Genomic DNA, 20,159 nt, shown 5'->3' on the forward strand with positions numbered 1-20,159 from the left:
CTTGCATGGGCATTTTTGACAAGTGGTAATCTTCCCAAATGGTTTTTCCAGTATTATCCATAATTAAATATTAATTTTCAACCTTTAAATATTGAAATTTAATCTAATAGTTACTTCAGTGCCCTAAAAAATAATGACTTGCCAATAATTAAATTGACTAGGCAACTTTCATTCCTAAGTGTCTCTGCGCCATCTTTGACCATCAAATTGGTGTTAGATACCATTAAACGTCACTTCTCTAGTGTCACCACAACTGACACTTATAGCCAAATGAATGACCTAGGCCAACAACTAGCACCAGATACCACCAAGTACGTGTACGGCATAGCATATAACACCTTTTGGCTTTGACATCCTGTGATTTCCTCAAGTCCCAGGCTCGTAAATTTACTCTAACCCTAGTTACACCTCACATGTGCAACATTTACTTAACTATCTGGTTAAAAGTTAATCCACATGTTAAGTGAGGTTTCAAAAATACATATCCTCATGAGACAATACATCACAACCCTCAAGTGGAGTAATGCAGAACTCTTCGCTGTCCACATATCCTTGGATATGCAATCAAAGCTTTCCAATGAGTGGTATAGCAAGCTCTGTATGGCCTTTACATGCCATTCCAACTTCCCCCATAGGTTTCATCTCATCCCCTCTGATGTCTAGACGGGATGCCATGTCAACAAAGATGAAGTTGGCTTCTGCATCATTATCAAAGAAAACCAATGCATGTTGATCCCTAATTTTGCCCCATGCTCTACACAACTCAATAGCATTATCATTGGGCTGATCATTAACAACAAGAATCAATCCCACTGATGTTTTGGACTTTTTTCCTTTAGAATCTCCATGATTTCTTTGTTTTCCTATTGGAACAGTCCCTTGCAATGTGACCCTCATGTTCACAAATATAACATTTATTTACAGCCATCAATTCCCTATGTTGTGCCAATGTTTTCGAGCCCTTTCTTTGCTATTTTGGCCTCTTTTTAGGTTGATTTTCAAATCTTCCCCTTTTCTCAACCTTAAACAACTTTTTATTTGCTTCTCCCTCCTCTCTAAGAAGCTCGAATCCTTGCCATGAAGCAAAGCATCTATTGTAGCAGTAATCTCTATGAGCTGAGACATGCTAGACACGACGGATTTAATGCAAAAATCCCTGATTCCTTTGGGCAACCCACAAACATATTTTTCCACTTGCTCATGAACGGGTAGGCAATAAGAAGTGATTGACAACAATGCGTCCCAAAACTTCTTAGTATATTGCTCCAAATTCTTACATTCCTTAGCATCCAACTTATTCCAAGCTGTCATAATGTCCACCTTAAAGGTATTTGTCAACCAATTCGATGCAAACATTTGCTTAAATTATACCCATACTGACATTCCTCTACCTTGCATCAAAAGAGTGAACCACCACTGCAATGCATTGCCCTTCAAGAAAGTGGCTGCCTTCTAAATCTTTAAGGACTCAATGAAGTTCCCCCCTGAATAGGCTACATTAAACTACTGAATGAAAATCAAAGTCTTCAAACCCTTTGAGCGTCAAGTTGTCATATAAGTGGCTACTGCAAAAAGGGTGCATTTGGTGAATTTACATCAAAACCGATACCAAACGAAGCATTTGCATAACCAGCGCTCATTCCTTAAGCTCCATAAGCATTTGGGGGTGCAAATACATTACCGAACATGCTACTTTGTGCCCCAGGCATCAAGTCAATGCTGCCATATGTAGGGTTTTGCACATTTCCAGCCATACCTGAACACATTGGGCCTTGCACACCATGCATTGGTTGCTGCATACCATATGGATTTGTGCCATACATTCTTGTATGTGGTCCCTGTCCAAACATAGCATGAAAAATCATGCTTCCACCAAAGTATCCTAGCTGTCCCATCATAGCATGCATGCCCGGCCATCCAAAATCCATTGGATCGACACTTCCATGATGGCCTTGCACTTGCATTTCTTGCCCCATAAGTACCAAAAATTTTGCTTCATTAACAACTTTGGGAGATTCAAGTGAAGCCTTTGGAGTTTGGCATTTCCTTCAATACATCTTGTTGTTCCGAAGGTGTAGAAGATGTCTTTTTCATCTTGCCCTTCTTCTTCTTCCGAGCATTCAAAAATCGGGTAAACTAAGGATCCTTTGCCAATTCAACAAAGAGAGTTGCTGTTGTCCTCATCCAATTCTTGAAGTGGTCATCAAATTCCTCTTCACTTTGCTAGTCATCAACCTCACTATGCCTTGAAGGCCCTCCATCTTGCCCAAAAGCAACATTTTCAACTTGTTGTCTATGGTTTGATCCTTGTCCAAGGTCAGGCATTGAATTTCCTTCATTCCCTTGTGAATGTTCATACTAAGAGACATCATCATTGCTTGAGTCCATCTCATTATATAAAGACATATTGTTGTAATTTCTCAACTGAGAGCAAAAATCAACACTACCACAAAGCTTTGACTTGCAATCAGGTCTCTTGGGCCCACCAAATTAAGGGATTTAGTAGTATCCCAACAATGAAACCATAAAACCAACCTTCCTTCTTGGAGAGGGTGGTAATTTTTTATTAAGCACTTAATTACAGCAATTAGCAAATAAACATAAATTAAAATACACAATTTACCTTAATAATCTTGGACATTGGACACCCTGTTGATCCCAAAATTGGCGCTCCTTTCAGTATTTCTTTAACTTCATTGCTAATGGAATGAGTATAAGCTTAAATTCACAATCTCCTTTGATATTCCAAAAGCCCCTTGCTTTAGCAACAATCAACAATCAATTCAGGCCAATTGCCCCTTGATTTTTCACCCAGGACTTGCACAAATGGAATCATCAACTGGCCAAATGCTGCCTCAAATTAGAATGAATGGGCTAGCATCTGAATTCCTTGATAATTACACAAATTTCAGGTACTGAATTCACTGTACAATGCCTTCACCAATTGGCACGGGTCCTAAGGTGGTTGTCAAACCCTAATTTCTGCAAAATTTTAGGATTTACAGCTAAGATTTCTTTGTTGTCCACCAAATTTGGCTAAGATCTAATCCAAATGGCTGAAAAATGCTAAGAATGACTGAGCACAAGCTGGAGAAGGAGAGAGAATGCCAAAAGAGAGATTTTTCTGCTTTTTATGCAAGAAAGGCCTGAAATCTGATTTGCTGCCTGTACCAGACAGCACTAAATGCTGTCACCAACTGCCAAGAGGCCTCAAATTGCTCTCATCTACCTCAATCAAATATTGCCAGCTCTTGAAAGTCCCAGAATTGTTGTTGACTGCATCAAATGGCTTGATTCTTGCTGCTCCAGTCTCCAAAAGGTCCTCCACAGCAGAAAAACTCAGACTAGCAACCTCTCCTTCCTCTCTCTTGCAGACTGAATGAACTGAATCCCTCTCTCTAATGCCCAAAAACGTTTTTTTAGTCTTGCATGGGCATTTTTGCCAAGTGACAACCTTCTAAATCCATTTTCCAACATTATCCAAACATTTATTTAATTGGCCGGGCCATTTGCAACCAAGAGAGATTCCCAACCTCTATTGACCCTCGTACTTTTGATTTCATCATCAATACCCGACCAGTGGCCCCACTCCGAGTCACCTTGGATAGAGCTACAGAGAGAGAGAGAGAGCTTGCCGCCCACACCCAGCAGGCCCACGTCCCCGTAGGAGACATCACCTACAGATACAGCGGATACTACAGCGCCACCAGGGAGCCATACCCCACCGCTTCAACCTCTCAATGCTAGACAGGCCCATGCATGACATCTTAAGATGACCACGCTCCATGAGCAATTCCACACTGCACTTGAAGTGCATCTAGATTGTATCGAGTCTGTATACCATTTTGTACCTACTCACCTAGTTCACCATAACACTAGATAATAGCTTTACTGGGACTTGGAAAACTTCCCAGACATTTTGTATGTAACCTTTTGGTCTCATAGGCCAACTTGGCCTTTTGTAGACGTTAATATAACTCTCTCTCTCTCTCTCTCTCTCTCTCTCTCTCTCTCTCTCTCTCTCTCTCTCTCTCCCCCCGTCCGTCCGTTACAACCACGCCATCTCCCGCCATTGCCCGTCACAACCACGCCTCGTCTCCCCCCGCCCGTCTCGCCCCATCTCGCCCCGTCCATCCGTCACAGCCACGCCATCTCCCACCATTGCCCATCACAGCCACGCCTCGTCTCCCCCCACCCACCTCGCCTCATCTCGCCCCGTCCGTCCGTCTCTCTCTCGCCCCGCCCGTCTCACCATGCCCCGTCCGTCTCGCCCCGTCTGTCTCGCCATCTCGCCCTGTCATCGATCCGTCAGAGGGAACGGTCATCACGCCACGCTCCCGATATCACGCCACGCTCTGTCTAAGTCCCCAAACATCCACACTCCCCGTCCGAATCCACTGGAAATCGGACGCCCTCTCGTCCGACTCGGACACTGCCACGTGGACTAAACTGTTCGAGTCTCCACAATCGGACGACGCTCGTCCGAGTCTCCGCCCTCATCTGACTCAGACACCAGTCCCTCGTCCGAGTCGCACAATCGGATGCCCCATCTCCACGTGACCACGCGCCTCGTTGTCCGAGTCGCCAGACCACGCACGCCAGCCCGCCCGGCCATCGCCCTCCCTGCTCCCTCGACAAGAGCAGTCGCCATCTCTCCTCTCCTCGCAGACCCCAGCCTCGGCACCCATATCACCCCACCGCCACTAGCCCTGCCCATACCCGACTTTTCCGCCACCTCCCACCACCACCCATCACGCATCCGCAACCACAATGAGGCCGGATACCCACATCCCCTGAGCAAGCCCCGGAACCGTGAAGAAGGGATGGGCTCAAACAAGACATCCCCGTCACCAAGCAGCCGCACAAGGGGGGAGAAGAATGAGAAATACTCAGCGATTTGGAGCAGCATTGACAAGGTGACAGACTACCACACAAGGAAAGGCATGGAGGCCCTCCGAGATGTATGCAAGGCGCATGACCAAGACATTAGCAACATCAAGGAAATCATGGCAGCAATGTGCGCGGAAACTGCACACCAAATCAAGGAGGAAATAAGCACGAAAGTGCAAGAATGGAAGAACAAAATCTACGTCGAGATCACATCACACTTCACCTCCTGGAAGGTGGACATTGAAACGTCCCTCCAGGAGAGAAACAGGGTGATCGAAGAACTGAGGCATGAGCTCGATGAATATAGAAACCAGCTGGACCTACTCAAGAAGGAGGAAGGAGAAATCACCGAAACAACGCCCACCAAGGTGCAATCCAAGATCAACGAGCTGAAGACACAAGTAACAAAGGAGCTCAACACGTGGGCGAATATAGTGAAACAAGCATAAGCCGAAGTGGCCGAGAACTCCAAATGGATTGAGGTAGCCAAGAAGTCGCCAACAAAGAAGGAGGAGTTTGTGAATGCAGCACTGGAGGAGGAGAAAAGGAGAAAGCTTAGAGCGCTCCACATCCGGGTGGTTGGATGGAAGGAAGGGGATAGCCCCCTGGCAGATGCCCAACAGATATGTGGAAAGCTGGGAGTAGAGGACCCTCAAATAGTGGAGAATGCATGGCGTGTAGGGAAAGACCTCACCAAGGGAAGGCCTCTTATCCTCAAATTTGCCGACTTAGAATCCAGACGAGCCTTCCTCTCTAAAAGGACAGCTCTAAAAGGGGAAAAAGTCTACCTAGAGGATGACCTCACACCTGCACAGGTGGCACACCGTAAAGAATGCATGCCATAGATCCTGGAGGCTCGCAAAGCGGGAAAATGGGCAGTATACAGAGATGGTCGGGTCATCATCACAGATAAGCACCAATGACGGGGCGCGGCCTATGAGACCCACCTGAGTTTTGCAGTGTGGAACTGCAACGGAGCTATGAAGACAGATGCAGGATTATTCCAGGAGACCTTCACCGGCAAGGACATCGTCCTCTACACACAAACCCACCAGAGCCCAGGCACCTACTTACCAGAAGTGAGGGGATATAGATGGGAGACGGCATACCGCCCTAGAGCCCAAACAAAAGGAGGGACCCGAGGGTTTTGTGGGGTGGCTGTGTTGTAGAGGGAGGAGCTACAGCCCATGGAGCAAGTCATGCGGAAAGATGAGGAAGCCCGGTTCATGTGGATTCGGATACACACAGATCGCCCCCGAGACATATACATGGCGGTGTGCTATTTCCCACCAACACACTCCCCATACGCATCACAAAAGGGCGAGTCACCATACCTACCACTGTACGAAGATATCATGCACTACTCCAGCTTGGGGGATGTCATGTTAGCTGGAGACTTCAACGCACGCATAGCACAAAGGCAGAACCCCTTCTTCGAGAGCGAAGACCACATGTACAAAGAGATTGCACCGGAGGAGATAGGACTCAACCGGGCGTCACAGGACACAGCTGAGTACACTGAATATGGCGAACACCTACTGGCGTTAGGGGGGGCACACGGACTGCACATCCTCAACGGCCTCGACAAATGGTCCGGGTCGGATGGCCTCACATGCTTCCCACACAAGCACGCGGCCAACTGCATCGGACGGGGGGCACATGGAGCACCCACACAGAAACTGGGAGCAAGCACAGTGGACTATATCCTCGGCCCTCTATCACTTATCCCCGACGTCCAGTCCTTTAAAATATCACCTCGCCCACTCGCAGTGGCTGCCGACCATGCATACCTACAATTTGACATAACCTGCAGGTATGATCTAACCCCCCCAGCAAGCAACCCCCGAGGATTCCCCAGGTACCACTTTACCAGGCTAACTGCGAGCGCATACTCCGACCATCTCTATTGGAGCCTGCAAGAAATGAACCCCCACGCACCCCTGGAGGAGGTCACAGCACAGTTAGCGGGCATACTACACACCTCAGCTGCCGAATACTTCCCCCACACATCCCCCTCCCCCCACCCCACCCCTCCGAACAAGAATGTCCCACAGAATAGCTGGTACAACGCAGAGTACAGGGAAACCCGGCTCCGTCTTCAACAGGACGAAGCACTGGGAGTACACATGCATAAACAGGCATGCTTGATCTTCCGTCGCCTAGTGCAACGGAAGAAACGCGCCTACCTCTCCAAAGTGGAACACGAATTCTACCAGCTATTCTTAGGACAGGACAGCAAAGAGGCATGGAAGGCGTTTCAAGAACCCCGAGCCCAGACGCCCATCACCTCCCCGGACACTTGGCACGCATATGCAACCTCACTATACCAAGTACCCAAGCAGCCCCAGCTACCCTGGCCCCCAAGGAGCAGACCCGAATCATCCACATTCTTCACCACGGGGCAGGTTCGGGACGCCATTGACAGACTCTAAAATGGCCGTGCCCAAGACCACAAAGGTTTGGTAGCAGAGCATTTGACCCATGCTAGAGACATACTAGCACCCCTCCTAGCACACATGTTCAACAGAGCCCTATGCGAAGGCTTCCCAGCCAGTTGGTCAGCCAACACCATAATACCTATCCTGAAGGCCGGAGACCCCATGGTTCCCACGAACTACCGAACAGTCATGGTTGGCCATGTACTAGCCAAGCTCTATGGATCCATACTGGACCACGAGCTGAGCAAGTGGGCAGAGCAACACCAACACCGAGCAGCAGGACAAGCAGGGTTTAGGAGGGGGTTCTGCACCCTTGACCATATCCTCACACTGAGAGCCATCATAGAGGAGGGCAGAGCGCATGGAAGACGGGTGTATTGCTGCTTCGTGGACTTCCACAAGGCCTTTGACACAGTCCCACGAGCGAGGCTCACGCAGAGACTACAAGAACTAGAGGTACCAACCGAAATACGATGGGGGATACTGGCACTATACGAATCGGTAACGGGCTGAGTTCGGGCACCGGGAGGGCTGTCAAAGGAGATCACCAGCACCATCGGAGTCAAGCAGGGATGCCCACTCTCGCCCACCCTATTTGGCCTCTACATTGATGAGATCTCAGAGTACACAGATAGATTGGGCGAGGAGGGATCGAGCCTGGGAGGGACACTGATACCTATCTTGCTATATGTGGACGACAAAGTCCTCATCTCCAGCACACCCAAAGGGCTGCAACACCAACTAGATGCACTACAGGCCTTCTACCAAGACACAGACCTAACTGTGAACCTGGGGAAAACCAAGGTCATGGTGTTCAACATGTCAACCCAATGGCTCCGACGGTCGGTACCCCCCTTCACATACGGTGGAGAAACCGTGGACGTGGTCCAAAGATACGTCTATCTGGGGATTACATTCTCTGGACGGAGATTTACCCTGAGAAAAGCCACGGAAGATAGACTAACCCGAGGCTATGCAGCCCTCGGGTCAATGGAGAACCAATGTGCCTGCATACAGTTCCAGGAACCCCGGACAAAGCTCTGGCTTTTTGACACCTTGGTCACACCAGCCCTTCTGTACGGGGCTCCCATATGGGGGTCCAATCTCTACCACACGCGGAGGGCCCCACAGGATCAGCCACTGCCTAAGGAGGAGGCCACCTATGAGGGATGGGACCAGATGAAGAGACCCCTAATACTTATGATCTCACGGATGATCCGAAGCAAGCCCTCCGTACCACACGAGATCATCCGCGCAGAGCTGGGGGCACCGCCCCTCGTGGCTGAGGCCCTCTTCCAGACCGTGACCTTGTGCCGAATATGGGACCTGCCCCGGCACCGGTACCCCAGACTCCCCCTGAAGTCATCCAAACAGCTAGCAACACAAGGGGACACTGAGTGCTGGTATGCCCGAACAAAGACCTGGCTACAGCTCCATGGCCTGCACATGGACCACCTCCCCCCACTACAATACAGCCTAGACTGCCCACACCTGGAGCTCAGCCGAGAGGAGGTAAATCGCATCACCAGAATGGATATCATCCAAACAGACACCGCCAGGACATGGGTGATCCCCACATCGGAACTAGAAACCAAGAAGGCTTTCTATCGAGAACACTTCCTGCATATCTCCCCGGAGGCTTCATCACCCGCCCAAGCTACATGGACACACACCCGTCTCACGGGGTCAGAAGTGCCATCGGACAGATCCGCACGTCCTCACACCAACTACGGGTCGAAACGGGCAGATACGGGGCCAATCCCCTCCCCCTAGAAGACCGAATATGTCAGCTCTGCCATCTCGAGCCAGAGACAGAGGAACACTATATCTGTAGATGCCCAGTGTACTACGAAATCCGGGGACGCTTCCACTGCCTATTCAGCGAAGGATTCGGACCACTCTCCAAGGTGATGGAATTCAAAGACCAGAGATGCCTGGGGCTCTTTCTACTGGAAATACGACGCCACAGAGACCACCTCCTACGAACCACGGAGCAAAGACAAGGAGCCACCAACCAACGCACACTCAACGACTTCTACCAAATACCAGCTACCCTCCCCACCACCGAGGCCCCACCAGCCCAACCGGCCTCCCGGCCCCCAGGGACCACCTTAGAAATAGCCACAACGAGAGGTAAAGCCCGGCGACCACGCCCCACCGGCCCCCGTCCCTACAGAAGACACTAGTCGAAGATACAAGGGATACTACGCCGCCATTGGAGGGCCCTGCCCCGCCGCTTTAGCCTCTCCATGCTGGACCGACCCATGCGGGACATCTTAGGATGAACACCCCAGGAGCAGTTCCACACAGCACTGGGAGTACCTCTAGATTGTATCTAGTCCAGATATCATTTTTGTACCTACTCAATTTAGTTCAACATAGCATAAATGTTAGCTTCACTGGGACTTTTGAAATCTCCCAGACATTTGTATGCAACATTTTGGTCTCATAGGCCAACTTGGCCTGTTGTAGACCTTAATATAACTTTCTTTCTTTCTTCTTTCTTTCTTCTCTCTCTCTCTCTCTCAACTACAAAAGTTTTTTTTTTAATTTGTTTTAAGGAATCAAAAGATTTTCATATAGAGCTAAAGGTGTGTTTCTTTTAAAGTATAAGAACATAGTGTTTATTAGTGATCTAATGCTTTGATGCTTTCATGATCTAATGATTTAATAGTCGAGTCTCTTATTTCTAGTGTTTGTATCATAGTATAAGAAAATTAGGAAGGCACAAAGCTTGGGCCAAACATCTTACTGAACTTGAAAACTCCTCACTTAAATCTAACGTCTAGCATCCTAGTGTTACCACTGACACTTATTAGCCAAACAACCATTCTAGGATCAAATCTGACACCAACTGACCCCCAAACCTAGCTAGCATAACTTATCACAACTTTTATCTTTGACACCCACCACTACATCCTCAGGGTCCTTGGCCGATTATCATGAAATAACTGCCATGTGTATCACATGTACTAAACAACCTTGTACTTTGATTAATAACTTAATCAAATGTTATCGACAAGATTAAAGCATATCAAAATTTCACATCCGCGTGACATTGACGATGCACTACCTTGCATTAAGAATGTGGGCCATCACTGCAATGCATTCCCTCTAAGAAAGTGGCATCAAATCCCTTGACTTGGTGGACCTGAGGCACCTCATTAAAGAGTGTGGACACTGCAATGCATTCCCTCTAAGAAAGTGGCATCAAATCCCTTGACTTGGTGGACCTGAGGCACCACTGCAATGCATTCCCCTTCCACGATTAGGAATTGCATATTCCCTGTCATTATGTGCATTTTCAGAATGAGATGCATCATCACTGCTAGATCCCATCTCACTGTAAGATGACATACTTGTTATAAATGCTCAACTAAAACATAATTTCAGCACTTGAGCAAAACTTCTAATCTTCAATCACGTGCCTTGGGCCCACTAAGTCAAGGGATTTTTTATGGTATCCGAGCAATAAAACCATGAAACCAACCTTCCTCCTCTGATCGGGTGGTAACAACCCGATTTAACAGAAGGTACAACAAGTAACTAGTTCACATAATTTGGACAATGGACAGCCTATTCGCCCCAAAACTGACGCCTCTTTTGGTATTTCTTTATCTTTTATTGCAAATGGATGGAGTACAAGTATGATTCACCAGTTTCCTCCATTGATCTAAGTCTACCATGTTTTGCTATTAACCAAAGTCTGGCTCTCATTACAATGGACGATGTCTACCATGTCTTCCAACTTGGGGTGAACTTGTTATCTGTTCAGCAGCTTTGCCAGTTGGGACGAGCAATTTTCTTTACAACAACCACCCTCAAGATCTCTCACTCTCAGATTAGTTTGGTAATTGCTCCTGGTGAGGTAAAACCTAGTGGCCTTTACCACATGACCTAGTTTCTTTTTCAGCTGACAATTGAGGGCTCAAAGTTTTACCACTTCCAGCTTTAGCTACGACACGAGAGCCTACGAACTATGAGCGTCTTTTGCATTATCACTTGGGGCATCTCAAGTACAACTCTCTTTATGAGTTGTCTCACCTACAAATGGTTGAGGGCCTTTCACAATTGAAATTGTCAACACATCTTTATAAAGCATGTCAGCTTGGGAAACAACACTGTACTCCATTCCCTCGGCATCTACATAGAGTTGAGGTGCCCCTTATATTGATCCATGTTGATCTGTGTAGACCAGCATCCACTACCGTCTTGAATGGCACACTGTACTTTTTTATAGCGGATGACTTCTATAGATATATGTGGATGTACTTCTTAAAGCATAAATCCGACGCATTCACCTACTTTTCTGTCTGGGTGCCATTGTGAGAGTGTGCGATGGAAGGACACAAACACAAAGAGAAAAGAAGAAAGAGACAGCAAGAAAAAGAAGGAAGAAATCTGCATTGACTGAAGATGAATGCTGAATACATCACTGTGGATAGATCAGTCTCTATGGCTCAAGGCGTCACTAAGGGCACAAAATGAGGCTGAGAATAATGATGGCAGCAGCATTGGAGACAAAGGGATATGGCTGAGATAAAGTGTGCGAATCAACAACCTGCAAAAGAAATGTGATCTCCCAAGTGTGGGGGACAACTATATATAGCCAAAGTCCCCAAAAAACTGGCCAACCTGAAATCTAGGCCAAAAATATGGTCAACGTGCTGCTGAAAAACTGCTGACTGCAATAAATGCAGTCCGATTGCACATACTGCCTACAAAAATGATGGCATGGCAATACGAATGCTGACCTCATAATATGGATGCTGATGTGGCAATCACAATGTGACTAGGGGCAGCAAAATGACAAAAAAAAAGCCTTTTCTTCAATATGTAGGAGCTTATATATTGACAAACTCATAGGCATCACCATTTGCTATACATTGTATCACCATCAACCTACCCTTGCCCTCGAAGAGAGAGGAAGAGAACGAGAGAGAGATTGGCTTGCGAGAGACCTCATCTTCACTAGCAAAAGAGAGACATTGGCTTGAGAGAGAGATTCATTGGAAAAAGAGAGGAAGAGAGTTGTTCACTGAGAGAGAGAGAGAGAGATAGCAAAAGCACACTAAACTGTCAAAGCTCCATGTCTCTATCAAATTCTGACAGAAGCTCACAACCAAAAGATAACTAACAAATCCTAAAATCGGCAAGCTAACACCCCCTCTCAGATCCTAGAAGTATCTAAAGACCCAACAATCTCATGTGACAAAGCATGGAAGCTTTGAATAAAGGCTCCATGAAGAGATCCGCTACATTGCTCTCCATGGACAATAAACCACAAATAACTCGGACTCCACAATCCGCTCTCGAACATGATGATTCTGAAACATAATGGTGTCGAACCTTGATACGCTTCGTGCAAGCATGAAACACAAGGTTCTTAGCCACAACTAGGGCACTCCAGTAGTCCACACGTAGTTGAGTGAGTCCTATCTAGGAAAACCAAACTCTGCCAACACACGATGGAGCCACACTACAATTAGACAAAGAGTGCGGTACTCTACCTCTCTAGAAAAAAGCACCATAATAGGCTATTTCTTACTGGTCCGTGAGATAGCTCCCAAACCAAGGGAGAGAGCAAAACCTGTAATGAACCGTTTTGAATCCACATCACCTACCCAATCAAAGTCAATGCATCTAGAAAGAGTGGCCCCCTCTCCATACATAATCCCATAGGATCGACTTCCTTGTAAGTAACGCAAAATACGCAAAGCAACTCTCCAATGAGTCTAAGTAGGAGTCTCATGAAAGAAGACAACAAAGCCAGCACAAAATATATGTCCAACCAAGTGTGAATCAACCAAATCAAAGAGCCAACAAAGCACTTGTAGTGGGAAGCATCTGGAAGGGGATCAGCTATTGCCAATAACTTGGACTCATGGTCCATGGGGCAAGAAATAGGCCAATACCCGACCATACCAAACTCTAAAAGTAACTCAGAGATAAACCTATGGTGGAAAATAAAGATGCCATATGCCATCTTATAAATCTCCAAACTAGGAAAGAAGTGAAGGATCCCTAGATCCATCATGTCAAACTCCTGTCACAAGATCTCCTAAGTCAATCAACCTCTTGTGAGTCACTCCCCATTATGATAAGGTCATCAACATGCAAGATGATGAATACACACCTGTCATCCTCAACCTTATAATAAAGGTTGGAATCATGATCCGAATGATGGAAGCCACTCTATAAGAAGAAGCAATCGATCTGTTCATACCAAGTCATGACCATGGTTGCTTCTGTGCCATGGAATGTCATCCTAAGGGTTCTCCTCCATACCTATTGAGCTACGGCCAAGAACGCCTTTACTGAGAATACTCATTTTAACGGGTTGAATTTCGTAACTTGATCTAACCTTATGCAAGTACTCAAGTCTCAGGGTCCTCGGGACTTGGTAGTTGGTCTGGCGGCTATGTTGAATCCTTGATTGGCTCACTTGATCATATCTATGAACGGAAGGCTCACAATGCTACCATGAATGTCAAGTTGATGCAAGGGTCACTACTTGAGTTTCACTCACAACTACAATACTTTCCCCTAGCATCTGATCATTGGAGTCATCTCACTAACCGCAATGTGGCAAGAGATCCAACCCAACATATCAATCTCAATCACGAGCTATAAGAGTTCTCCATTATAGGCATTTACTCACCACGTTTGCCACCATTTGGCTCACCAAAGTCAAATGACAATCACATCACATTATCTTAAATAAGCTACCTCCAAATAAATACTTCCACTTTGTGCAACAAGCCGTTCCATTAATCGGCCTACCAACCTTCTATTAGTTTGAATACCAACCTTAGTAGCATACCATTGGATATATGACATATGGATAGTCCCCCTCCACACTTGCCTTTCAGGACCCCTAAAGGTTTGAGTGGCTAGTCTACCACACCTACACCATTAGATTTCTCACTAATATGCACTTCTAGCCACTATTCCAAAGTCTCCTGACACACCCCTACTTAGGTCTACTTCTCCACCTCGTCATGAGTTTCATTGGCAAAGACTTGTTGATGGACATGAACAATGGTGGCCACACTCTTAGGCTAGCACCTTCTACTTGTGTAGTCGTTACTCTCTCTCTCTCTCTCTCTCTCTCTCTCTCTCTCTCTCCACACACACACACACAATACAGCCAATTTGAATTGCTAGCAAAAGACACCTGAGTTCGAGCGTCAGTGAGCCGAAAGGACCATGCATGATCCACGAGGAAAACTTGGGAGTGCTTAGCTAACGCTTCCTCACTGGAGAGAATGAGGCACCTCTGTCTGCGATTCTCACAGACCTGGATGCGGAAGAAGTTCCCACCATCAAAGACCTCCTCCCTGAGCTTGTGGAACAGCTGCTCGTAGAGAGTAGAAGGTATCCCTGCTGACGCCAACAGCACGCCATGGACTCGAACAAATTCGTCCAGGTCCTTGATGCGCGCCATCTCTCCAAAAGGCGGCTTCACTTGACTTCGAGACGCAGTTGCTTCGGAGTACAAATCGTAGATCATTTTGTTCATGATTTTCTTAATGAAGGTGCTTGCATATTCACTAGAAATTAGAGTTCACATTTTTATATAGCTCGATGAACTTATTAAGGCAAGACCATTCGGTTTGTTAGCATCGCCCGTTAGGGCATACGCTATTACAACTTTGTCACGATAAGGTCGTGCCTCTTTAACAAACCACCCATAGTTAAAGCACATTGCTTAATTTTTGGAAAGAACACTAATAAAAAGAGTTGTTTAAAATATTTATAGGAGAAAAGAGGACCATGGCAATGGCTCTCAAGCACTCTCTGTGCATCCAGCATCACGAGTATAACAAGCTTAGGGTTGTAATGTACCTATGGGAGGGAGGGCTTGAAGGAGGGGATCTTGGGTGCAAGGCTAGATTGACATGCAAGTTACACTAGAATGGGTATCAGCATGCTAAATTGTCACTTGGCCAATGAGAAAGGGCCAACAAGAAATGGTTATCTTAGCAAGGTAGAGCACGCTAGAAGGAGCCATGGATCTATCTACTTTTGGTATTTTTTTAGCATGTTACAACTCCACCATTCTATGGAATGGAGCAATGTTTTCGACCTCCTCAATGGACCCTATTTTCCTTCTATTCTTCATGCTCTCGATGGCCCCCACACATGTTATTACAGCTTCTTCTTCTTCATTTTTATCCTCATGGTAGTCTGAAGATGCTAAAAAAGAGCACCTTGTTAATGGAGAGGATCCTTGATAGCATTGGTAGCCATAAGCATGGGTCACATGCTTTGAGATATATCGTGTCAAGAGAGGACAAGCTTGGGGTCTCAATACTAACATTCTAATTAGGAGGGGAGTAAGCATCGTGGCATTTCATTCTTCTTGTTTGTGAGTTAGTAAATGACAGTGTGGTCCACATGACACGAGGTACTTGCTCAGGCGTGATTGTAGATGTAGCAGTGACAACAATGTCGCATAGGCTGATGCCAGGAGGCATATTTCACGGTGGATTCCGTGAGGTTTTACGGTGGCTTTCGTAAACTTTGATGACCAGGGCTCATACACAAAGTGGATTCTTTGTGCGAGAAGTTGATGGGGACGCCTATCCTTTTCGGGCGTTTCATTAATTTAGTGTGTACATGGGTGATTCCATAGCGGGTGATTCCGCAAAATGCATATTAAATTAATAAACGTTTATGAGTTTAGAGTACACACTCATAATAAATTAAGGTTAGGATTGATTTCTAACCAGTTGATTTATTTATGTAGCTGAAGACTGCTAGGTATTCACTTTTGTCTGTTTAATTGTATTATTTTACTAATGATGGTGAATGCTTCAGTTGATGTGTAGAGATAGCAGCAGTGGCAAAGGAAAGCATTGAAGGATAGCGAGTATTCGATTTATCACTTATATTTTGATGGGCGCATATCTTAGGCATGGCACCTATATTTTGTCGCGCTTATTTATTGAGGCGTTGGATATTTATTTATTATTTTGTATGCGCATGGGCGCACGATTATATTATTTGTACTTGGACATTCTATTGGATATGCCTGACTCTTTGGCCATTAGCTTTATTTCTATTTTGTGCTAAAGCAAACTCAAAAGCCAAAAGCGAGCTATTTTGTAATTTGGGCTATTATTTGAGCTTAAAGATAATTAATACATAAAATGCATGCTTTGTGGAGCGCTCACACAAGGCATGGGGGGAGTTTGCACCCAATTGGTCTCTTGTTCATGTCGTGCATGCTTTTTACCTTGAGTTTTGTGCAAAAAGTAGAGTTCTTTTGTTCTTAGGGACCTTCCGGCATTCACTACGCGAGCGTACAGCATCCGATCTGCGCACCAGTGGTATCAGCGCGAAGCTGAGATCGAGAGCTTCCAATCGCTACCCATCTTGTGCGAAGGCGGAGCTCCTGGAACGATCGAGCTCTACGTTCAATCTCATCGCGAACGGTCGATACGGGTGGATTCCTGGCGATCAAGAACCTCTGTTTCCATCCTCAGATCGCGAAGGACCGGCCTGCAACAACGGAGGACCACTCCTACATCCTCTCATACAAGTCATGGAGTTACAGAGATAAGTCTCAAAAATTTCATAATCTTCAAAGCTTAATACAAAGCTTAAAGAAGCTTTAAAGCTTCACGATTTTTATTCGGCCTATCAGAGGATGTTCGCGAAATTTTTGGCGGCTGAAAAAACACTCCCCCCCCTAAAATTCGTCGTTTTCATCCATCTAGGCTATAAGCTAAGTCTCCTAAGCTTCCAATCACACAAGCCACAAAAGTTCTGCAAGTCTACAAAGTTCAAATTCTGTAAGTCTGCTAAATCACTCAAGTTTTGCAAGTCCTGGTACTCTGCAAGTCACATAAGTCTACAAGTCTGCAAGTAAGACAAGTCACTTGAAGTCATAACTGACTTGTATTCAAAACTCATAGAATGGATGTTCATGCGCAGAAACTCCGAACTGCAAAGTTGTTCATTGGAAGGTATTGTTCACATACGCAGGTTTGCTGAACCCGTTTCAGCACGCGCAGAAGGATAAAACACAGATTTTTCAAAGATTACAAATCCCGCAATAGCCAAAGACGAAGATTGTAAAAGCCACACACAAAAATATATAAGCCTTGTACACCCGATATTGAGCTACGCTCATCCCGCTAATTGGATTTTAAGAGTGTGAGGTCTTTTGAAGTTTTGCAGGATGACGGAATCACATATGGATGATTTAATGACTGCAGGCGATCTTCTTAAACTTACGATGGAGCAAAAGCTGGACTTAATTATGATGCAGTTGGATGAAGAACGACGAGGTAGGCAAGCATTACAAGTTCAATTGTCTAATTTACAAAGATCGACTACCGACAAAGAGAAACCTCAATCTGAAGATCTTATTCGACGTACCATCGACATGACTCTCGAAGCTCAATCCATCCGCAAAGAAACAAAGATAAGTAAAAGAAATTTCAAATTCGGTACTTTCAATGGCACCCGAGATGGAAAAACTGTTCTTGCATTCATCAGTCAGTTTGATTATTACTTTCATGAGGAAACATATGCAGAAAAAGATAAAATCAAGTGTGTCACTAATCATTTAGTGGATAGAGCATCTCTTTGGTGGACCGTGGTTCGTAAGAGTATAGATTGACCCACTACTTGGGAGAATTTCAAGAAGAAGTTTATGCAGAATTTCCATCCTCCACAATTTCATAAAAAAGCCATAAAGCAATGGGACCTTCTTCAACAACGAGATCGTGAGCCTATTCCTCAGTACACCGAATGCTTTTGGAATGCATTACTCCAATTACACATGCTTGAAGATGTACCTGAAGCGACTCACAAGCGCAAGTATATGTCTGGATTACTTGGGCATTACTACGCTGAAGTCAATATGTTCAAGCCTGCAACTCTTGAAGACGCAATTTCATTAGCTCATGACACTGAAGACAAGCTTCGAGAAAGAGACAAGCGTCCACAGCAATTTCAAGCCAATGGAAACTATGGATCTAAGCAATTCAACTCAAATTTTAGAAGATTTAATCAAGGTCGTTTTTCTGCATCATCTTTCCGTAAAACTTGGGCAAAACCACATGCTTTACCATCCAATACCAACCAAAACCGTAAGCCCATTCCACAGCCAAATCCTAATATTCCTAAACTTCCTGCCATTGCAAACAATGTAACCAAAGCCAAACCTATAGTATGTTATAAATGCCACCAACCTAGTCATCTAGCAGCAAATTGCCATTCGAAGAAGCCACCTGTCCATATCAACTACCTTGGAGCAATGAAAGATGACGAACATGAAGAAATACTTGATTTCATGGAAGATGAAGACGACATTACCACTCCTTCGGATACTTTACCAGGTATGCTAACTCCACATTCTTTATTGACAATAAAATGTTTAGTGCATGGAAATGAAAAGATTATTTTGCATGATGATGGTAGTACTCATGATTTTATTTCTGCAAAGCTAATAAAAGAATTGAAATTACAAACTATTCCTACGTGTTATCGCATTAAAGCAGCATACTTAGGCACAAGGTATAATGGAACACAAAAAGTGCATGACTTAGAAATTCAAATTGGTGAATACACTGAAAGAATGAATTTTCTAGTTGTACCATTACAGTCCAGTGATATTATTTTAGGTATGCCTTGGCGTCATCAGCATAACCCTGATATAGATTATTCCACACATTCGATTAATATTCAATTTCAAGGAAAACATATTACATTGTATGGTATGCATGCATCTAATGCTTTTTCACTGCTTTCCCATACTTAAGCTAAATGTGCATTACGCAAAAGTAGTAAATCCTATCTCATTTGGGTGAATGAACTGCAAGTTAAAGAAAATCATATGCACCCTAGGCATAAAGAATTTCTTGCACACTTTAAAGACTGTTTTGCAGAAGATCTACCACCTGGTTTACCTCCTTCATGTCCAGAAGACCATAAAATAGATTTGATTCCTGGTACACAACCACCTTGTAAAGCACCATATAGGCATAACCAGATAGAGCAAAAAGAAATTCAAAATCAAGTTGAGGAATTACTAAATAGAGGATTAATTAGACCTAGTAGTTCTCCATTTCGTACACCTATTTTGTTAGTAAAGAAGAAAAATAATACCTATCATATGTGCATTGACTATCGTGCTTTAAATAAGATCACAGTAAAGAATAAGATATCCAATTCCTAGAGTTGATGACCTTATGGATAAACTGCAAGGTTCTGCCATATTTAGTAAAATAGACTTTAAATTTGGTTATCATCAGGTAAGATTAGATAAGTCTGACATATTCAAGATTGCATTTAGAACACAATTTGGTCATTATGAATTTTTAGTGATACCTTTCGGATTGACTAATGCACCTGCTACATTTAGTAGAATGATGAATCGTATATTTTTAAAAAATCAGCATTGTGTTATTGTATTCTTTGATGATATTTTGGTGTTTAGTCAAAATGAGAAAGAACATTATGAACATCTGTCCTTGGTTTTCAAGTTATTGAAAGATAATCAACTGTATGCCAATCCGGAAAAGAGTGAGTTCTTTAAAACAAAAATTAAATATTTAGGGTCATATTGTATCATTAGATGGTATTAAGGTTGACCCTAAGAAAATAGAAGCAATATTGAATTGGCCTATACCTAAAAATGTGCATGAGTTACGATCATTCCTAGGTCTTGCTAGTTTCTACAGGAAGTTTGTGTGTAATTTTTCATTACTTGCTTTGCCTTTGACTAAACTTCTAAAGAAAGGTATTGTTTATCATTGGTCCGATAATCAACTGAAATCCTTTAACTTATTGAAACATGCGTTAACCCATGCTCCT

The 20,159-nt window shown here is 44.7% G+C and overlaps 1 protein-coding gene across 3 annotated transcripts in view; it reads right to left on the minus strand.

Annotated features, from left to right (window-relative positions):
• Nucleotides 1–14,896, minus strand: part of LOC148025279 (tubulin-tyrosine ligase) — a 185,185-nt gene extending 170,289 nt beyond the window's left edge. The window contains exon 1 of one of the 3 annotated variants that reach the window (XR_015693037.1): nucleotides 14,506–14,896. Coding sequence is in view for 2 of the 3 variants with exons in the window: in XM_087692282.1 (XP_087548408.1) it covers nucleotides 14,506–14,850 (345 nt within the window). In the remaining variant the exon portion in view is untranslated. The remainder of the gene's footprint in view (nucleotides 1–14,505) is intronic. The other 2 variants (XM_087692282.1, XM_087692281.1) reach the window with 2 other exon arrangements.
• Nucleotides 14,897–20,159: the final 5,263 nt, after the last annotated feature.

This window comes from Lygodium microphyllum, chromosome 14, assembly GCF_053477565.2.
Source record: "Lygodium microphyllum isolate KBCC chromosome 14, Lygodium_microphyllum_v1.1.10, whole genome shotgun sequence".
NCBI lineage: Eukaryota > Viridiplantae > Streptophyta > Polypodiopsida > Schizaeales > Lygodiaceae > Lygodium > Lygodium microphyllum.